Source organism: Hordeum vulgare, chromosome 6H (genome assembly GCF_904849725.1).
Source record: "Hordeum vulgare subsp. vulgare chromosome 6H, MorexV3_pseudomolecules_assembly, whole genome shotgun sequence".
Taxonomy (NCBI): Eukaryota; Viridiplantae; Streptophyta; class Magnoliopsida; order Poales; family Poaceae; genus Hordeum; species Hordeum vulgare.
This window is the reverse complement of record NC_058523.1, coordinates 546588914-546611277: the sequence shown is the minus strand read 5'-3', so window position 1 is coordinate 546611277 and position 22364 is coordinate 546588914. Positions and strand designations below refer to the sequence as shown.

General features: G+C 44.2%; 1 protein-coding gene across 1 annotated transcript; it reads left to right on the top strand.

Annotated features, from left to right (window-relative positions):
• Window positions 1–15399: 15399 nt before the first annotated feature.
• Window positions 15400–17155, top strand: LOC123404492 (protein SRG1-like). Its single transcript, XM_045098425.1, has 4 exons — window positions 15400–15746; window positions 15840–16099; window positions 16253–16574; window positions 16679–17155. The coding sequence occupies exons 1-4, from the start codon at window positions 15501–15503 to the stop codon at window positions 16919–16921; spliced, it is 1071 nt and encodes a 356-aa protein (XP_044954360.1). The 5' UTR covers window positions 15400–15500; the 3' UTR covers window positions 16922–17155.
• The last annotated feature ends 5209 nt before the right edge of the window (window positions 17156–22364 follow it).

Sequence of the window (22364 nt, the reverse complement as noted above, 5' to 3'; positions counted from 1 at the left end):
TGCGGCCTTATTACACTTGAGCTATTAGCTCTGTTTTTTTGTAAGTTTTTCATTTTTATGAAGCAATAAAATTGATGCCCACCAACTTGGGGGCTTTCCTGCTATTTCATCTTATTGAAAGTATGGATCTTTTATTTTGCTCCTCAACAAGTCGCCCAAGCATGGACGCTATCCATACCATAGGGCATAAGTCGCCATGATGCACTTATTACAACACTGGGTATCGATAAGCCAAAGAGGATCAAGTCGCTACAAGCGCCTGATTCAAACATAGGCACCTTACATGATTCTGTGGATTAGGCCGGCTTACTTGGGGGCTATTTGTTCCCAAGTCGTTTTGTGGTAATAGCGTATACGCTTCTACAATCCTATGACCAGTCTTTCCCCTAATCATAGGTCACTTGGGGGCTTCCTCTCACTGAGATCAGCCTTACTATCCATTTGGCCTGCGAAAAATTACCGCATTACAAATGGTTATACTGGACTGTGTGTTGGACGAATCGCCATATGGACCCATGAACTCTTGGTTAAAACATGTTTGGTACCGGCTAGCGCCCCACATGGAAAATAGAGAAACCATTGGTTCACTGAACCTGCTTCATTGAAGCTTGACTTGTGCCTGATCAGCCGGTCTAAATACTTGAGCTTTTTATACAAAAAGTCTCCCTCGGGTAGCACTTGAGTTTATATAACTCGTCCTATCCTGTCGCGACTTGAATGAGCCGCCGAAATTCTTATTTTTCACCTTCACTCGCACTGCCACAAGGTTTTTCAAATTTTTCCGACTCACCCTAACATCTTGAGTCGGTTATTATTTATTATCATCATTACTCACTGAGGTGGTTTGATGTATGTTTTTAAGCCTAACGGGTTGATGATCAAAATTATTATTGCCATGGCGGGTCAAGCATCATAAGACGTCCTGAGGGCGACACAAGGGTTTTTAGGAAATCACAGAACAAGGATGTTTTCTACAAATGACCTATTACATGGCTCTGATGGCCAAATCCATGAAGAACTACTCTCTTGATGACCCCGGGTCAGCCTGCTTTGAGCTTTGACCGACTTCAATTTGCAAGTCGCCCAGTACCCAATTACACTTGGATAAGGCGGTAAATTCATCTTCATCATTTAGAAATGATGAGAGATCCGCCTCCAAATCATAAGGGTTCTTGGGTCGACGCGGATTCAAGCTGGTTGTCACAAGGGTTGGCGGATTTACTTTCTTATTCTTGTCATCATAAGCAGCTTGATACTTTGATAAATCCAAGCTTGCTGCAAGCTGAGTCGCCGCCAAGCGGGATTCTTTGACAACGCGCTGGTAATCCTCTTGAGCGAATTCTGACCCGTCGTCCTTGAGTTGGGGAAAGCCTGTTGCTACTTCTTCGGGTTTTAACTCTGGAGCGTACGCTAAGCACCGACTCAACGTAGTCAGTACCCCTTTTCGGGCAGCTGACCGGGTTAGCTCACCAATCCGAGGCAAAAGGGTAGATAAGCAGCCAAGCATCTTTTTTATTGATGTTATGGGTTCCTTGGCACCCATCACTGCCTTCACGGTCAGCACGCTTCCGGTATACAATTGCTTTGTTAATGTGTAAATCGCCTTCAGCATCAGGACACAATCATTCTGAAGGTTGGTGGCTCTCGGACCTATATAAGGGATATTGATGGTCAGTAACTTCATACTAAGTTATTTATTTACAAAGTGCAAGACCAGGGTTTTGCTTCTTACCAAAGATAGCATGTGCCATGTTGGAGATATGTTGCTTTAAGCCGGCCAGCTCTTGTTGCACGGTTTCCAATTTGTCTTCAGCTTTCTCCGCTCGCTTTACCACGGCGTCTTGATCAGCTTGAGCCTTTTTGAGGGCGGCCTTCAGTTTCTCCATCTCAGATAAGATTGTCTGATATTTTTCTTCTGATTTTGCCCATGCATCTTGCTGATCAGCTAAATTTTTCTTTAAGTCACCAAATGCCGACTCAGCTTGGGCAAGAGATTCTTGTCAAAATATATTATCAAGGGACAAGTCTCAAAATTATTGCAAGCAACATCTCTGACACTTGGGGGCTAATGTATAATTTTTTAGACAAAATTATACAGTATCAAGACCCGGCTCATCTTTCAACAAAATGACCGGCCCTTGGGGGTTACAGGTCGAAAGATTTTTTCTAATAACAAGACCCGACTCATCTTTCAACAAGATGACCCGACCCTTGGGGGTTACAGGTCAAAATATTTTTTTCTACTATCAAGACCCGGTTCATCTTTTAACAGATGACCCGGCCCTTGGGGGTTACAGGTCGAAAGATTTTTCTATTATCAAGACCCGGTTCATCTTTTAATAGATGACCCGGCCCTTGGGGGTTACAGCTCGAAAGATTTTTCTACTATCAAGACCCGGCTCATCTTTTAACACATGACCCGGCCCTTGGGGGTTAATGAGGATAATATAGTATGCAGTAAGGCGTACCTCATGTCTGTTCTTCATCATAAGGAGCAGACTCTTTTCCATTTCATAACTCGCCTCCAGGCGACTTACAAAGCCGGAGCAGAGTTCTTTAAATTCAAGATTTTCATATTGGGATAGCTTGGCCTTGGAAATTTCATGTTCAATAGAAGGCTGAGCTGATGATGATACGTGCTTCGACAAGACTACCGAAGCCGGCTTAGAAAAGCGAGTGCCAGTGATGATCACAACATCTGGGTCCTGTGCCGTTTTCAACGGACTCAGCGGATTGGGCGTTTCCATACCTTCCTTGGGCGAATTCGGGAGATCCGCTTGATCTTCAGATTTATCCTTGACCGGGTTATCCTGAGTCGGCGTCGGTTTTTCAATAGGCTCCGGAGCTGTAGTTGAAGTTGACCCGCCAGTTTTCCTCTTCTTCGCTTGTGCCCTAAAAGAGAAGGGGGTGCGCTTAAAAACAGACATCATCATTGTCAGGACAATGTAAGTATTATAAGATCTTACCCTGGAACGCGGATCATCGACGGAAGGGCTGACATCACTGAGTCGCGTGACGAAGGAGGAGAATTCTGCAAAAGTAATACCTCAAGATGTGAGCGAGTTATGAATATGATCCAAAAGGAAACGAAAGGGGACGTTGTTAAAAGGATACCTCATTCCGCCTCTTCTTACTAGGAGTTTTGTTGGTAACCCGGACACTAAGTCTCCAGAATGACTCCGAGTCTTCCGATTGGAAGCATATTGTGTTTTCTTCAAAAGGAAATTAGGATCCAAACAAGCATTTGGGTGAGACATGGGAACCTTCCGACAAATCCGCCTGGCCGGCTTAGGCGGAGGAGAAGATGAGTCGGAGGAAACAAAAATTACCTCTACAGAATCTTCTTGGCTGTCGTTGCCCTCATTCTACGCAAGAGATACAGAGAGGTAAACACAAACTACAACAATAAACGGGAGTAAAAGAAGATAGAATTTTACCTCTGAAAGTACATCGCCGACTTGGGATTCGTCTGCATGAGACGGCTCAGTAACGGCGGCTTTGCCTTTGCCCTTGGATTTCTTCTTTGGGGGCGGCCTGGCTTGCTTCAGGGCCATCTTTTTTGGCCTCTTGGACCAGAATTTGTCACCTTTCTGAAGTGGCATTTTTATTATGAGAATCATAATTCACGTAAGTCGGAAGGAATAAAGTAAAGGCGGTTTAAGTTATTTACCTTTGGCGCCGGGTTGATCTTGCAGAATGGCTTAAGACCTATTTGGCCACACTTGGCCAAGGGCTCGCTGGTCAGCTTCTTGATGATGGATACAATGTCGTTTTCTGTCAGTGCTGTACGGAAGTAGCACTGCGGATGGTCCAAGGTGCCATCGAACTCACACATTAAGCCGTCTCGGCGACTTAAGGGGAGGATGCGCCATTCAACCCAGCAGCGGATCAAATCGATCCCAGTAAGACCGTTGTTTGTCACAGATCTTAACTCGGATAGCACTGGGATAAAATCTGACTCCTCTTCTTCAGTAAGCTTGTCTGGAAGTTTGAAGTTTGTCGGAAGGCGTTCCTCCCTATAGCCAAGGAGCTTGTTTTCACCCTCAGGAGAAGTTTCCTGGCAGTAAAACCAAGACTCGCCCCAGCCTTTGGGATGGCTTGGAATGGCGAGTGATGGGAATGGGCTGTCCCTGCGGTGTTGAACGTTGACACCTCCAAGTTCCAAGCTAGGGCCATTGGAAAATTCTGTCTGGCGATTCAAATGAAAGAAATACCAGAACAAAGGAACTGAAGGTTCCATCCGCAAGTAGGCTTCACAGAACACTTGGAACTGACATAAGTTGCTAATCGAGTTAGGTCCTAAGTATTGGAGGCGGACGTTCATGAAAGTCATGGCATCTCTGAGGAATTTTGATCCTGGCGGCTTAAACCCCCGTTCGAGGTGCTCAGCGAAGACGACTATTTCCCCTTCCTTCGGGTTGGAAATTTCTTCTCCAAACCCAGATCGCCATCCGATAACTTCTTGCGGGTCAAGATTTCCCGTCTTCACACAGTCGTTGAGAAAAGCTTCATCAACTTTGGTCGGGAGCCAATCGTCTTCGAAAACGGTACCCATGCTACAAAGGGAGAGATTACGGGTAAATTAACTCGCCAAGCGCTTACTGAGTGGTTAAAAGATCAATTAACTCGCCGAACATTTGTCACGTGACTAAGGGAGTTTGTTGACTCGCCAACAAGGGGCTGGGTCAGAATACCAGGGCAATTTATGAATTTCGTACTGCTTAAGAGAGATGGCTCAGAGCTTCAGAGATGTTCGCTAAAATGGTGAAGTATGAATCTACAAACAGGTTTTATACAACAGGCAGTAACATATAGATCTACAGAGCAGGCAAAAATGAACGAAAAAAGCCTGGATAAAGAAGAACAGCCTATGGCTAGGGTAAGGACAGTGAAGCTGATTTGACCAAAGCCTTTCTAGATCTTCAAACCGAAGCTAGTCAACTAAGGATATGGTCGATGCTACTGTGCCTACTGTTATCATCATGAACTTATCAGCGATTATGGAGGCATTCAAGGTGTTCTAAGAAACGGCAGGTAATGAACCTCGAAGAGCTAAGATCTACCTCTAATGGCGGAAGACTGACCTGGTGATGGCGACCGGAGGCGACCGAGGAAGATCCGCGATGACTGCTGCGCGTTCAGCTGGCGTCGGGATGCGTCGGATGCGGTGTCCGGAGACGGAGGTCTTCGGGCGGCGACGGAGCTCTCGGTACAGTCGCAAGGAAGAAGGGGACGACAAGATGGGTAGGTGGAAATGTTCCCTGTCCCTTCCCCCATCCTATTTATTAGGTCGGGCGCTGGAATCAAGGCGCCTCGCGCGGGAACTGCCGATGGGATAAAGATTCGCTATGATGGCGCCCAAATTTTCGGGGTATCTGTGCCGAAGGATCCGTTGGGGATTGCGTCATTATCTCTTCAGAGATTAAAGGGATAAGATGATGCCAACAAGAAGTGGTTCGGCGACTTGGGTATCTCCACAACAAATGGCGGTTTAAGCGTATGATGCGTAAAAGGAGCAGAATGAGTCGCCCCTAACTAGGTAAGAGTATTGGCATGAATAGGTTCAAGTCAATCTGGGGCCTAATGTTGGGGATATTATCTGCGGTGTGACCCGCCCTAATTGGGCCGGGTCACCAAGTGGGTGACTTATCCCTTGACGATTTAAGCTTTGGCCCAATAGGCCCAGGAGCTGGATGGCGGTTCAAGATCCTCGTGGAGAACCAATTATCGGGGAGTACTCCAGTCTTGGAAAGCACGACGACTTAGAGATAGAAAGAATCATGACTTGCGTGATGTCAAGTACTCTTGTAAACCCTAAGGGCTTGACCTATATATAAAGGCGAGTCCCAGGGAAGGAGGGGTAGGTTAGAAATCATCGAGTACTAGGTCTGGAGACTTACGCCCTCCTTGTAATCGAAACACCATCAATACAACACAAAGCATGATGTAGGCTTTTACCTCCTCACGAGGGGCCGAACCTGGGTAAATCTCTGTCTCACTGCCGTTCAACCCCTTTGAGTCGCCACCAAGGTGCGATGCTCCAACACTAAGTCCTTTCACGAGGACATTTGCCGTGACAAAACCACGACAAAGACCTAGGGCAATTTTGAGGAAGCCCATCATAGGAATATACAAGCCAAGTTATATAATGAAAATTTCCCACTAGCTATATGGTGGTGACAAAGCAAGAAGCTCTCAATCATGAAGAACATGGTGCTAACATGAAGCAAAAGTCTGGAAAAGATAGTAGCATTGTCCCTTCTCTCTTTTTCTCTCATTTCTTTTTTTTGGGCTCTTAGGCCTCTTTTTTTTGGTGGGCATCTTTGGCCTCTTTTTCTAAATGGGCTTCGCTGGCCTCTTTTATTTCCTCACATGGGGCAATGCTCCATCAATGATGATCATCACACTTACAACTCAAAACTTAGAGCAATGACGACTCTATATGGAATGCCTTCGGTAGTGTACCGTGACAATGATCTAGCATGGCATAATCATCAATGGAAACATCATGCTAGCTATCTTATGATCATGCAATGGCAATGTAGAAGCTGTGGCACATGTCATGGTGGTAGTTGCATGGCAATATATCTCGGATTGGCTTTGAAAAAGCCATAGTAGGTAGGTATGGTGGCTGTTTTGAGGGAGGCTAATGGTGGGTTTTATGCACCAGCGAAAGTTGCACGGCACTAAAGAAGATAGTGATGGTGGAAGGTGAAAGTGCATCTAAACCATGGACTCAATATTAGTCATGAAGAACTCATATACTTGTTGCAAAAAATTTAGTAGTAATCGAAACAAAGCATTCAACGCATACTCCTAGGGGAAGGGTTGGTAGGTATAAACCATCGCGCGATCCCGACCGCTACACAAAGGATGACAATCAATAAACTAATCATGCTCAAACTTCATCACATAGCGGTTCACCATACGTGCATGCTACGGGAATCACTAACTTCAACACAAGTATCTCTAGATTCACAACACCATACTAACATAATTTAAATATTACCATAACCACATCTCAAAACTAATTGAGAGGAATCAAGCTTCTCTTTCTACTCAATGCACATGAAGATGGATGTTTTCGCAACCCTTTGGATAACTACCACTTTTGGGACTACATTCATAGCATAAGCCAACTACCAAGCCACGCACCGCTGTGCTCTAAAAGATATAAGTGAAGCACATAGAGCAAGATCAACTAGCTCTAAAGATAAAAGTGAAACACATGTGAGCTGAATTAACTAACTCAAAGGATATAAGTGAAGCTCGACAAAATCACGGTGAGTGCATGTCTCTCTCTCTAGGTGTGCAGTAAGGAAGATTGTGACACAACAAAAATAAAATACTCCTACGATACAAGACGCTCCAAGCAAAACACATATCATGTGGTGAATAAAAATATAGCTCCAAGTAACATTACCGATGGATTGAAGATGAAAGAGGGGATGCCTTCCCGGGGCATCCCCAAGCTTAGGCTTTTGAGGCATCCTTGAATCAACTTGGGGTTCCTTGGGCATTCCCAAGCTTGAGCTCTTGCCACTCTTTATCTCTTTGTTCATAAGAACTTCACCCAGAACTTGAAAACTTCACAACACAAAACTTAAACAGAAACTCGTGATATCATTAGTATAAGAAAGCAAATCACCACTTCCTTAGGTACTGTAGCAAACTTAAATTCTACTCATGTTGGTGTTGGGTTTCTGTATTTTCACTTTTCCATGGCTAATACCCTCCGATACTATCCATAGTTTCATCAAAATAAGCAACCAACTCAACAAAAACAGAATTTGTTAACAGCAGACCAGTCTGTAGCAATCTGTATACTTCGTATACTTATGGTACTTCAAAAACTCTGACAAATTACAACAGTCTGAAGAAGTTGCATAGACATCAGAAGCCAAAAGAATCAACTCAAAAGCTCTTACAGAATAAAAATGAAAATTCTTTTCCTGAGAAGAAAGTTTCTGTCTTTTTCCAGCATGATCAAACAATCATCACCAAGACTAATCATAACGGTTTAGCTTGGCACAAACACAAAAAGAAACACAAAAGACACAATCATAACAGAATTATTATGGTATGGAGAAAACAAAACAGGAAGCAAAAAAGCAAAGAAAAATTTATTCATTGGGTTGCCTCCCAACAAGCGCTATCGTTTAACGCCCTTAGCTAGGCATTGATTTCAATGATGCTCACATAAAAGGTAAGGATTGAAACACAACGAGAGCATCATGGAGCAAATGGCTAGCACATTTAAGTCTAACCCACTTCCTATGCATAGGGATTTTGTCATCAAACAATTTATTGGAGCAAGAATCAACTAGCATAGGAAGGCAAAACAAGCATAGCTTCAAAAATTTCAACATATGGAGAGGAATCTTGATACTATTGGAATAAGTAGAAGCATATGATCCTCTCTCATAGTAATTTTCAGTAGCATCATGAATGAATTCAACAATATAACCAGCACCTAAGGCTTTCTTTTCATGATCTACAAGCATAGGAATTTTACTACTCTCCACATAAGGAAATCTATTCTCAAGAATAGTAGTGGGAGTATCGTAAAAGACTTGAGCACTACAAATTGTGTCCACAATGAAAAATCAAGGTTTAGCAAAGGGGTTTTCAAAAGTACGACAAGTTTTATCATCCCTCTTCTTCAAAGCATAATTATCCTCACAATAATCATCATAGATAGGGGGTATGCTTTCATCAAAATGATTTTGATCATTCAAAGTGGAAGAACTAAAAAGATCATCTTCATCAAATATAGCATCCCCAAGCTTGTGGCTTTGCATATAATTAGCATCATGGATATTCAAAGAATTCATGCTAAAAACATTGCAATCATGCTCATCCTTCACATATTCTATGCCAAGCATTCTATGTAATTCCTCTTTCAGCACTTGAGCACAACTTTCCTTCCCATCATGCTCACGAAAGACATTGAAAAGATGGAGCATATGAGGCATCCTCAATTCCAATTTTTTTTTGTAGTTTTCTAGCGAAAGAACAAGAAACAAAAAGATTCGATTGCAAGATCTAAAGATATACCTTCAAGCGCTAACCTCCCCGGCAACGGCGCCAGAAAAGAGCTTGATGTCTACTACGCAACCTTCTCCTTGTAGACGTTGTTGGGCCTCCAAGTGCAGAGGTTTGTAGGACAGTAGCAATTTTCCCTCAAGTGGGTGACCTAAGGTTTATCAATCCGTGGGAGGCATAGGATGAAGATGGTCTCTCTCAAGCAACCCTGCAACCAAATAACAAAGAGTCTCTTGTGTCTCCAACACACCCAATACAATGGTAAATTGTATAGGTGCACTAGTTCGGCGAAGAGATGGTGATACAAGTGCAATATGGATGGTAGATATAGGTTTTTGTAATCTGAAATTACAAAAACAGCAAGGTAACTAGTAACAAAAGTGAGCACGAATGGTATTGCAATGCGTGGAAACAAGGCCTAGGGTTCATACTTTCACTAGTGAAGTTCTCTCAACAAAGATAACATAATTGGATCATATAACTAGCCCTCAACATGCAAGAAAGAGTCACTCCAAAGTCACTAATAGCGGAGAACAAACGAAGAGATTATTGTCGGGTACGAAACCACCACAAAGTTATTCTTTCTGATCGATCAATTCAAGAGTCTGTAGTAAAATAACACGAAGCTATTCTTTCCGTTCAATCCATCATAGAGTTCGTACTAGAATAACACCTTAAGATACATATCAACCAAGACCCTAATGTCACCTAGATACTCCATTGTCACCACAAGTATCCGTGGGCATGATTATACGATATGCATCACACAATCTCAGAATCATCTATTCAACAAACACACAGAACTTCAAAGAGTGCCCCGAAGTTTCTACCGGAGAGTCAAAACGTGTGCCAACCCCTATGCATAGGTTCCCAATGTCAAGAACCCGTAAGTTGGTCACCAAAACATACATCGAGTACTTACATGAATCCACGTGTGCCAACCCATATACATAGGTTCCCAATTGTCACAAACCCGCAAGTTGATCACAACAGATAGACACGTGCAAGACATACATCAAGTGTTCTCAAAGACTCAATCCGATAAGATAACTTCAAAGGGGAAACTCAATTCATTACAAGAAGGGAGAGGGGGAAGAACATTATAAGATCCAAATATAGTAGCAAAGCCCACGGTACATCGAGATCAAGACATCTCAAGAACACGAGAGAGAGAGAGAGAGAGAGAGAGAGAGATCGAACACATAGCTACTGGTACATACCCTCAGTCCCGAGGGAGAACTACTCCATCCTCGTCATGTAGATCACCGGGATGATGAAGATGGCCACCCGAGATGGATCCCCCTCCGGCAGGGTGCCGGAGCGGGCTCCAGATTGGTTTTTGGTGGCTACAGAGGCTTGCGGCGGCGGAACTCCTGATCTAGGTTTCTTTCTGGGGGTTTCTGAATTTATAGGAATTTATGGCGGTGGAATTGCGTCAGTTGGGCCAACGAGGAGGTCACAAGCCTGCACGGTGCGGCCTGGGGGGTGGCCGCGGCGTCAAGGCTTGTGACTCCCTCGTGGCTCTTCTGGCCTTCTTCCAAAGCTTCGGGGGTCTCGTTTGGTCCAAAAAAATCATCGTAAAGTTTCATTCCATTTGGACTCCATCTGAAAAGGGTCAAAAACACGGGAAAAACAGAAACTGGCACTTGGCAGTGAGTTAATAGGTTAGTCCCCAAAAAGATATAAAATAGCATATTCATGCATATAAAACATCCAAAGTTGACAAGATAATAACATGGAACTATAAAAAATTATAGATACGTTGGAGACGTATCACTCATGAGATTATTCATGAAGTCAAACGATCCAAGACTGAGGGCCTTGTGCTCAAATTAGATTATGAAAAAGCTTATGATAGAGTTAGTTGGAAATTCCTCTTTGAGATGTTGAAATCTAGGGGCTTTGGGTATAAGTGGATCTCTTGGATTAAGAGTATTCTTTTGAAAGGTACGTTTAGTGTGTATATTAATGATGTGATTGGCCCATACTTTGTTGGGGGTAAAGGTCTTAAGCAAGGGGACCCACTCTCTCCCCTCCTCTTTAATCTGGTTGCTGACGTTTTTTCTAAAATGCTGGCTAAAGCACCTCATCAGAATCTTATCTCTGGGCTTCTACCTCATGTGATTAAAGGGGGGATTACTAGTTTACAATATGCTGATGATACTCTCCTCTTCCTTGAAAACTCTTGTGAGAAAGCAATTTTTTTTTAAATGGACCCTGTATTGTTTTGAAAATCTTTCTGTTATGATTTGCTTACTATTAACATTGGGGAGGAGGAGACCAAAATCTTTGCCCAATTTTTTAGTTGTAAAGTGGGTTCTTTCCCTATTAAATATCTCGGAGTACCTCTGCACTATGACAAGTTGTGTAGGGAAGACCTCCCACCTATAATTGACAGGATCATTACATGTATCTCTGGGTGGTTAGGCAAACATCTTACCTACAAGCGGAAGCTAATTCTTCTGTGTGCTTGCATTGTTAGTATTCCTGCCTACCTTATGGTGTGATTGCTGGGGAACGTCGCATGGGAAACAAAAAATTTCCTACGCGCACGAAGACCTATCATGGTGATGTCCATCTACGAGAGGGGATGTGTGATCTACGTACCCTTGTAGATCGTACAGCAGAAGTGTTAGTGAACGCGGTTGATGTAGTGGAACGTCCTCACGTCCCTCGATCCGCCCCGCGAACTATCCCGCGATCAGTCCCACGATCTGGTGCCGAACGGACGGCACCTCCGCGTTCCGCACACGTACAGCTCGACGATGATCTCGGCCTTCTTGATCCAGCAAGAGAGACGGAGAGGTAGATGAGTTCTCCGGCAGCGTGAAGGCGCTCCGGAGGTTGGTGATGATCTCGTCTCAGCAGGGCTCCGCCCGAGCTCCGCAAAAACGCGATCTAGAGGTAAAACCGTGGAGATATGTGGTCGGGCTGCCGTGGCAAAAGTTGTCTCAAATCAGCCCTAAAACCCCACTATATATAGGAGGGAGAGGGGGGAGCCTTGCCTTGGGGTCCAAGAACCCCCAAGGGGTCGGCCGAGCCAAGGGGGGAAGGTCTCCCCTCCCAAACCGAGTCCTACTTGGTTTGGAAGGTGGAGTCCTTCTTCCCTTTCCCACCTCCTCCTTTTTTTTCTTTTTTCTCTTTGATTTTCTTCCCAATGCGCATAGGCCCCTTTTGGGCTTGTCCCACCAGCCCACTAAGGGCTGGTGCGGCACCCCCAATACCTATGGGCTTCCCCGGGGTGGGTGGCCCCCCCCCCCCCCGGTGAACTCCCGGAACCCATTCGTCATTCCCGGTAACTCCAAAAACCTTCCGGTAATCAAATGAGGTCATCCTATATATCAATCTTCGTTTCCGGACCATTCTGGAAACCCTCGTGACGTTCGTGATCTCATCCGGGATTCCGAACAACATTCGGTAACCAACCATATAACTCAAATACGCATAAAACAACGTCGAACCTTAAGTGTGCAGATCCTGCGGGTTCGAGAACTATGTAGACATGACCCGAGAGACTCCTCGGTCAATATCCAATAGCGGGACCTGGATACCCATATTGGATCCTACATATTCTACGAAGATCTCATCGTTTGAACCTCAGTGCCAAGGATTCATATAATCCCGTATGTCATTCCCTTTGTCCTTCGGTATGTTACTTGCCCGAGATTCGATCGTCAGTATCCGCATACCTATTTCAATCTCGTTTACCGGCAAGTCTCTTTACTCGTTCCGTAATACAAGATCCCGTAACTTACACTAAGTCACATTGCTTGCAAGGCTTGTGTGTGATGTTGTATTACCGAGTGGGCCCCGAGATACCTCTCCGTCACACGGAGTGACAAATCCCAGTCTCGATCCATACTAACTCAACGAACACCTTCGGAGATACCTGTAGAGCATCTTTATAGTCACCCAGTTACGTTGCAACGTTTGATACACACAAAGCATTCCTCCGGTGTCCGTGAGTTATATGATCTCATGGTCATAGGAACAAATACTTGACACGCAGAAAACAGTAGCAACAAAATGACACGATCAACATGCTACGTCTATTAGTTTGGGTCTAGTCCATCACGTGATTCTCCTAATGATGTGATCCCGTTATCAAGTGACAACACTTGCCTATGGCCAGGAAACCTTGACCATCTTTGATCAACGAGCTAGTCAACTAGAGGCTTACTAGGGACAGTGTTTTGTCTATGTATCCACACAAGTATTGTGTTTCCAATTAATACAATTATAGCATGGATAATAAACGATTATCATGAACTAAGAAATATAATAATAACTAATTTATTATTGCCTCTAGGACATATTTCCAACAGTCTCCCACTTGCACTAGAGTTAATAATCTAGTTCACATCACCATGTGATTCCAACGAATCCAACACCCATATAGTTATGGGGTCTGATCACGTCTTGCTCGTGAGAGAGGTTTTTTCTAGGGGGACATGGGGGACCAACACAAATACCATCTTGCTAATTGGGGATTGATTACTAGGAAGAAGGCTTTTGGGGGCTTAGGTGTGCCTAACCTTAAGGAGTTTAATATGGCTTTATTGGCCTCATGGGGGAAAAGATTCTTTGACAGCCAAAATAAAGACTGTAAAGATCTCATTTCCTTTAAATATGACATTGAATCTCCCAATATCCTGTGGTCCAAACCTGAAAATGGATCCTCCTTTTGGAAGAGTGTAACTTGGGCCCTTAATGCCTCTAAGACATTTTATAGGTGTCTCGCAAAAAAAAAGACATTTTATAGGTGGAAAATTGGTAATGGCAATAACGTTAAATTCTGGCATGACACTTGGGTTGGGGATTGTTCCCTAAAGGTGCAATTTTGGGAATTATTTCACATTTGTAACCAGCCTGACTGCACCATCTCTCAGGTTTGGGATGGGGCAGAGCTTAAGTTGTCATTTAGAAGATGTGTTGACATTAGAGGGGTAAATAGATGGAACCAATTACTTGATACTATCAAAAAAATCCCTTTATCTGATTCACGTGATATCCCTGTTTGGATGCTGGAAACAAAAGGGGTTTATTCTGTTAAGTCTTTTTTATAGTGCTATTAACTATGGAGGAGTGGCTTCTGTCATTGGTGACAAACTTTGGAAAATTTTATGTCCACAGAATATTCATGTCTTCCTTTGGCTATGTGTGTATAACAAAGTTCTTACCAGAGATAAGTTAGCTAAAAGGAGAAATGTGGAGGATCCTTCTTGTTTATTCTGTTCTGAGCTGAAATCAGTACAACATCTTTTCTTTGATTGTGTTGTGGCTAAATGCATATGGAAAATATTTGATGAGTGCTTTCAAATTACAATTTCCTGTTTCAACGATATCTGTGCCTTGTGGCTGATCTGTAAGAAGAAACCTATTCATAACATGGTTGTGGCAGCCTCCTTATGGAGTATCTGGCGACTAAGAAACAGATTTTGTTTCCAGGGTCGAACATGGAAAGGTATGGACTGCGTGCTGGTGAAGCTACAAAATTTTCTACGACAATGGTCCGTTCTTCGCGACGCCACACAGGAGCTGGTGTTGCGTCAATTCATCTCTAAGCAGGACAAATCTAGAGGAGAACTCTTGCGCATCGCGTGGAGAAGCTGAAAAGAAATCGCTGCATGTGTTGTTGATCTACTACTATTTAGGTGTGTTTCTCTGTTTTAGCTGAACTTGTGTTTGAGATGCTTTTCGACCTATGTTGGTCCTGTTTTGTTTAGTCGGAGTATTGTAAAACTGGTGACCGTATTGCTTCATTAATAAAATAGAGCAGGGGAGGCCCTTTCTTTCAAAAAAAAAAACTTTGACCCGAACAAATATAAGTTTTATTAACATTTCTATGTTAAGATTGTCCAATATAAATATCATAAAAATCGGGATTTTTGTTTGGGAAGTTTCGTGACAATTCAGCGAGATAGCAGAGCAAAGATTGTACTTTTTTTCTCTTCAGGCAAGTGACGACTGGCGACATAGTATCTCTTAGAAACTGCACGCGGAAAACGGGCAGCGCTATCTTGGACTTTTCTTTCTCTTGGACTTGGATAGTTTATACAGATAAGGATATGGATTCTCACTAGGACTGGCTACATCAGTACAGCCTGGACCGGCTGCTTGTGAAGCTGGAGATAATGGGGCGATCAGGTTGGTGAGATGATGTTCCCAAATCATCCCAAGTTGTCTGCATGGACTGTTTAGGGAAGAAAAATCTCTGGATATGGTGGGAAGGTTCAGACAATCCAGACAAACGGCACCAGCCAGCGACCAGTTAAGTGGAATAGTATAATGCAAGAAAAATCAACGGAGAAAATAATAGCTTCTTACTATGCAGTGCGCACAGGAAAAAAAAACATTCCTCCATAACAATATGCCTATATATATAGCTCCTTACTATGCAGACTGCACTACCAACGTGGAAGCTCAATATACCAACACTCTAACAGCAAGCAACCATGGCTTCTTATGACCAACAATTCAAGGTTCTCGAGGTACCTCCGATCGTGCAAGAGCTGGTAGGCGCCGGCGTGAAGGAGCCACCGAGCCAGTACGTGCTTCCGGAGCAAGACCGTCCCGCTGCGGCGGCTGTCTCCGAGATGCCCGAGCCCATCCCCATCATCGACCTCAGCCGGCTGTCTGCCGGCAGCCCCGAAGAGTTCGCCAAGTTGCGGTCCGCCTTGGAGAACTGGAACCTCTTCCTGGTAATTAAACTTCTTTATTGCGTTTTCATTTGTTTCATTTCATGAGATGAAGCTAGCTAGTGGTCATCTCATCTCCGGCCCATCTCTCTGCAGGCTGTTGGACATGGAATGGAGCCTAGCTTTCTTGCCGAGGCGATGAAGGCCACCAGAGAGTTCTTCAACCTCCCACTAGAAGAGAAACAAAAGTACTCAAACATTGTCAACGGCGAGAAGATGGGCATGGATGGATATGGTAATGACATGGTCGTAAAAGAGAATCAGGTCCTTGACTGGAACGACCGGCTCAATCTCCTAGTGGAACCCGAGTCCCTAAGAACCTACAGACTCTGGCCAACACAACCCCCTTCTTTCAGGTACTTACCGTCTAGCTCTCGGTTTTTACCATACACATATAGATCAACCGGCAGGTGATGACTAACCCAGTACAATTTTCAAACTGATACCCCGACAGTTGATGAGTAACTCAGTACAATTTTCTTAATTATCATCCGTATATAATTGTGCAGAGACATCCTGTGTGAGTACACGGTCAGGTGCAAGGCGGCGGCTAACCTTGTCTTTCGAAACATGGCCAAGATGCTCAATTTACAAGAGGACCACCTGGTAAACATGATCGGCAACAACTCCATCACCCAAGCTATATTCAACTACTACCCTCAGTGTCCAAGGCCGGACCACGTCTTGGGACTTAAGGCCCATACCGATGGCTCGATAATCACAGTCAACTTCGCCGATGCCGAGGGGCTCCAGCTTGAGAGAAACGGCGTGTGGTACAACGTGCCCATCGTTCCAAATGCATTGGTTATGAACATAGGAGATATAATGGAGGTACTGTGTCTACAGCCAGCTACATGTATAATTGTTTGACCTTGTTTTCTGGATTGTCTAGATGAGATATAATACATCTCTCTATTTCATCCTTATACATGCAGATTTTGAGCAATGGGTTTTTCAAAAGCTTGGTGCATAGGGTTGTCACCAACGCGGAGAAAGAGCGCTTGTCGTTGGTGCTGGTCTATACGTTGGAGCTAGAGACACAACTTGAGCCGGTGTCAGAGCTGGTGGATGACAAGAGACCTGCCCGATACATGAAGATCAAGCTCAACGACTACATGGAAAAATACCATGACACTTATGCCACTGGGACACTAGCCATAGACGGCGTGAAGATCTGAATATGATTCCGATGTATGCAAGCTCGCTGAGTAAGATCTATGGTGAAGTATCTTCCGTTGACCAGTTTGTAACGAGTTTATGTTTTTACCTATTTCCCAGATTTTTGTGTGTGTACTCCTCATGTAAAATGTTGGGCAGCTTGTGTGGTCGCATTAAACCCTATTATAAAACTTATCCGCTGTGGGCAACATACGGATGCAAAGGATGGAATAAAACTTATCGATTGTGTGCAACATGCGGATGCAAGGATAGTTTTTCCTGTTAGTATGTATCATTGATAAGTACCATTGTGCCTCCGTTTCAAGAAATTAAGAGACCATTGTGCCATGAAAAATGTGGGTTAACAGTCAGAATTTCATGTGTATCTTTCCTGAAAAATAGACACCCACTACTATAGAGTGTGACATAAATAGACACCCACTACTATAGAGTGTGACATGTCAATAGCTTCTCGTCGGTGATTACGATGTTAGCATTAACTAGTCACACTACTAGGAAAAACCTTATAGGAAGGACATGAGTAGTAGCGCTAGAAAAAAGAAAACGCTGCTGCTAATTAGCAGTAGCGCTGAGCCAGCTGCATACACCTTAGCAGTAGCGCTGCTAATTAAAAAGGCGCTACTACTATGTGGAACCAGACGATGCCACTGACGGTAGCTGTAGTAGCAGCGTTGCCCAAAATCCAGCGCTACTACTAAGTATTTAGCGGTAGCGCTTTGTTTTGCAGCATCGCTGCTGCTAGTTGGCTCCACTTAGTCGTAGCGCTCGATGGTGTGCAGTGCTACTACTAATAGAATAGCAGCAGCGCTCTCTGTTATCCAGCGCTACTGCTAGTTGCGGCTGCCACCTCCCCCCCCCCCCCCCCCCCCTCCCCTCCCCACTTTCACCTCTCCCCCCCTCCTCCCCCTCTCCACACTCTCCACACCATTGTTGCTCTTCTTCTATCTTCCTCCTACCTCTCTTCTCTCCTCATTAATGCCAAACTTCACCATAACTCTCCTTCATAAATGACTTCTCTCACATCTCTTTTTGTCCCACCTCTCTTCCTCTTCCCATTATATTACTTCCCCCCTCCACCATAACTCCCTCTCCATTAGTTAGATAGCTAGATTCACTTAAAGAATGGGAATATGTGTGTGAATGAGAATATGCGTGTTTAGGATATATATATATGGAGAGATTTGTGCGAGTGTGACATGCCCTCCGATCGAGTTGCTTATCTTTTGTCGAAATGTCGATTTATTTCCGTTTCAGTGAATTTCGAGCAAACTCAGTATTCCTATTTTTAGGCAAGGTCATGCCAAAATTTTATATGACTTTGAAGCATGCATGCATTATTTATTTTATAACCCTTTTGCTTGTTATACCGTGTAGTCGGTCATGAATGTGAGTGGATGGAAGGTAGAGCGGTACATGCAATCCGCGGTGATGGACATGCATGCAAATAATCGAACTAGGATTAGATGTCCGTGTGCAAGATGCAAGGAAGGAGTCCTTTTTGACCCTTTTGATCATGGCACTTTGAAGGCGCACCTGCAGATGAATGGTTTCATGGATGGCTATACTCGGTGGATAAGTGAAGAAGATGATGTTGATGAAGACATCCAAATGGGGGAATAACGACATGTGGCTAGACGAAGAGATGACCGGTCGACACGAAGACGATGGTGCCGGACATGGCGGCGGGGAAGATTCCGGAAATGACGGCGGCGGAGAAGATTCCGGACACGGCGAAGAAGAGTCCAAACATGGCGGAGAAGAGGCAGTGGTCAAGCCGCAGTCTTCAATGCTACTAAGTGCAGTCATGCAAGACCCTCATGTTCAAGACCTCCTTCACAAGAGTACGACTAGCGAGAGAGCTGCTTCTAGAGAGGAGGCCAAGCTGGCTCAACTTGAAGTGGACTCGAGGACTCCATTGTATGACGGTTGCGATCCCGAGGTGACCCGCTTGAGTTTCATGCTCGAACTTCTAAAGGCGAAGGCCAAAAAAAAAATGGACAGACAAATGTCCACATCGCCGTTGAGCCGATTCTACCTGCCAAAGCGCTAGATCACATACTGAACAATGATCTAAAGAGACTCCATGAAGATGTGCCAGCCAGAGAGAAAAACCTTCTCGCCGCAAAACATCCAGGATACCCGCTTTACGCGGCTCATGTGTCGGGTGGGAAGATGTACGTCGATACCTGGCCCGCCAATCAGTTCCTCCTGCGATTTGACTACATCTACAACATGTTCCACATGACCAAGCTGGATTTCCAGTTCATCCGCATGTATGCATTGTATCTCAACTCCATCATCAATATGGAGAGCATCAAATGTATCTGCGTCGCGGACCCATACTATAAGCACGAGGACTTATTGGAAGTTTGCAAAGAGCACCGTGACTATGCGAGCAAGTACCTCAGCGATTTCATGATCGCTAATAAGGACAAGGAAGCGATTCCCCTGCCTTATCATCCCTCGTAAGTCATCCACGCATATCCTTCTGTACATGTTTCATTCCTTTGCAAGCGGGGGCGGCGTCGTCCTCATTGTTTTGTACCCAGAATACTCCCATGCTATCTACTTGGACTTGTCGAAGAACCTCAAGAAAAAGGATTACACGCACGTAAAGAGTGTTCTCGACTCTACCCTGTGCACCTTCAGCCTGACTGGTGGATATATCAAGGTGAAAAAGACCAGGAATAAAGCACCGGCTTTCGGCCATAAGACCGACTTCTGCTGCATCCAGCAACCGCACAACACTACGGCTGATGGATTCTACCTCATGCATCACCTGATGGAGTTCAGAAGGGATAATCAACGCCTTCGCATGTCAGCTACTACCGAAGATGACGAGATTGTCAGCTGGGCCACAAGCATAGGAACGACACCGGATCATCGAATCCGAGCTGAGTTTTATCACGTACAGTGTGAACTAGCCCAAGTGATCATGAAGCAAGTCCTCGAACCAACGGGGATCTTCTACATAGGAGCAATCACGCGGGTTAATGTCCGAGCACTGCTAGTCGCTCAGCATCTAGACATGAAGCCTTTCACGAAGCTCGGGTGCGTCCTCGCTGACTATGAAGATTGGGACGAGGACTGATTGTCAATGACAATGTGATGTAACTAAACTGTGGTCCTGAACTAGCGTGCCTTATCACTACTGTCTTTCTATGGCAAAACTTTGAAATTATGCACGGTGAAACTATGTGATGTAACTAAACCGTGGTCCTGAACAGCGTAGATCGTTCTAGTTAATTAGTTTGGGTATGAGGAACTTTGTCATTTATGTTTACTATTGGTTGCTTTTATTTTGCTAATCATGCCTCTTTGTTTTCTTAAGTACATTATGTTGCACATTATCGTTCAAATCAACAACTCACGATGCAGGTACCTAGATCAGAGATGGCGAAGGACTACTACGTCGTGTACGTTGGGAGGGTTCCAGGAGTCTATGACCACTGACGAGCCGCTCAGGCCCAGGTGCACAGGTACCCGGGTGCTACCCACAGAGGGTTCGACACCAAAGCCGAAGTGGAAAGTAGTTACTTCAGGTGGACACTCCAGCATGAGCAGGGGCGGGACCGCTGGTACTACATAGTCGCGCTCTTCCTCATGTTGATCGCTCTTCTCTTCTACATCATGTTGTAGATAGAGATGATGAAACTTGTGGGTGTGCCATGACCATGCAGTTGCACTTATTTGAGACATGACATGATCGCACTTATATATCGCTATTTTCGAGATTATGTGATGATATTTTGTGTTGAATGATGATGATGATGATGGTATGACGAGACTATTGTATGTCTATGATATGTGAGAATGGTGTATGTTTAATATGATATGATGAAACTATTGTATAGAATCTGTATAAATACATCACAAATACGTAGAGGGTGCAAAGCTGTGAGAGAGGTAAAATTTAGCAGTAGCGCTGGTAAATACTTACCAGTAGCGCTGCTTTGCAGCAGCGCTTACTATGGGCAAACGCTACTAGTATAGTTAGCAGTAGCGGTGGATAGGGAAGCGCTACTGCTAATACTACTTACGAGTAGCGCTGCCCATACCTGAGCTACTACTAGGTTTTTGCTGTAGCGCGATAGCAGTAGCGCTCGATCCAGCGCTACTGCTACGCATATTTCCAGCGCTACTCCTAGGGTTTTCCCTAGTAGTGTCACAACAAACTCTCTCGTCGGCTGGTGCTTCCAGTCGTCAACGGAAGTATGTTCACGAACTCCTGGATCATTCTGGTCTTAGTGAGGCTCCCATTGCTGAACTCCTTGCGGCCTTAGCTCAAGCTTCGTGCTACCGATCAAGATCCCAAGGAAAAAAACAGCAAAATGATCATAATAAAACATAAAATTCAATATATTTCTTGCATGACATTAAGGATATATACGTGCTGTCAGCACAAAAATAATTAATCTTGAGTACATCTTTAACTGGCATCAACGTGTAATGACGGTGTAGGCATCAATAAGGGATGATAGGTTGGGGCTTGGTTTTGTGACTGGAACGGTGTCTTTCAATTAAGTATATCGAAAACCATTACATAACATCATGAATAGATAAATGACCAAATAAATACAAGTTCATCATCACATTAAAACCTAATTAGAGTTGTTATTACTGCAAAAATAAATACATAAAGTTCATACATAGTTCTCATAAAACAAGATACAACTATGTAATACATTTAAATGCAACAATAAATGCGATCAAAATCGCAAATAGATGAAGTTGCTAACCTTTTAGAACACTTGGATAGTTGATGCAGAGCCAAATCTAGGGGGAAATGAAGCTTGGAGGTCGAGCTTGGAGGAAGCGAGAAAGCTTAAGTGTGGCTCGGGCATTTCATCGAACACCTCATGTGCGCATATAGGCAGAACAGAGCAGCAGCACACACCTCCACCTTCTATGGCATAAAAGGAGAAGATCGAGGGGCGCAGGGGTATATATAGGCATTTTATTAGTCCCGGTTGGTGCCTAAAACCGGGACTGAAGACAAACCTTTCGCCCTGGTTGGAGACAACAACCGGGACTAAAGGTGTTGCGCCAAGAGCGAAGCCCTTTAGTCACGGTTGGTGTCTGGAACCGGGACTAAATGTTCGATTCAAACCAGGGCTGATGACCGTCGAGGCCCTCCTGGCGTCCTAGCCGCTCAAATCGGGACTGATGCCAACATTAGTCCTGGTTCGTAACAAGACCGGAACTAATGCTCTGATCTGGCCAGAACCGAAGCCTTGTTTTGCACTAGTGACTTGAATCTCCTTTTCTAAAGAGGAGATTGATCATGTAATCAAGGATATGTGTGCTGATAAATCACCTGGGCTTGATGGATTAAATGTTGCTTTCTTAAAAAAATTGCACCAGATTTCAACAAGTTGATTCATGACTTTCATCAAGGATCTCCCAAACTTGCAGAGCATTAAATATTCCTTCATCACACTG

What these genes read in the sequence shown, in the direction of transcription:
- LOC123404492 (XM_045098425.1), top strand. Translation starts at nt 15,501, where the DNA reads ATGGCTTCTTATGACCAACAATTCAAGGTTCTCGAGGTACCTCCGATC. An exon ending in AGAACTGGAACCTCTTCCTG is followed by an intron (nt 15,747 to 15,839) that starts GTAATTAAACTT and finishes ATCTCTCTGCAG; the next exon opens with GCTGTTGGACATGGAATGGA. An exon ending in ACACAACCCCCTTCTTTCAG is followed by an intron (nt 16,100 to 16,252) that starts GTACTTACCGTC and finishes ATAATTGTGCAG; the next exon opens with AGACATCCTGTGTGAGTACA.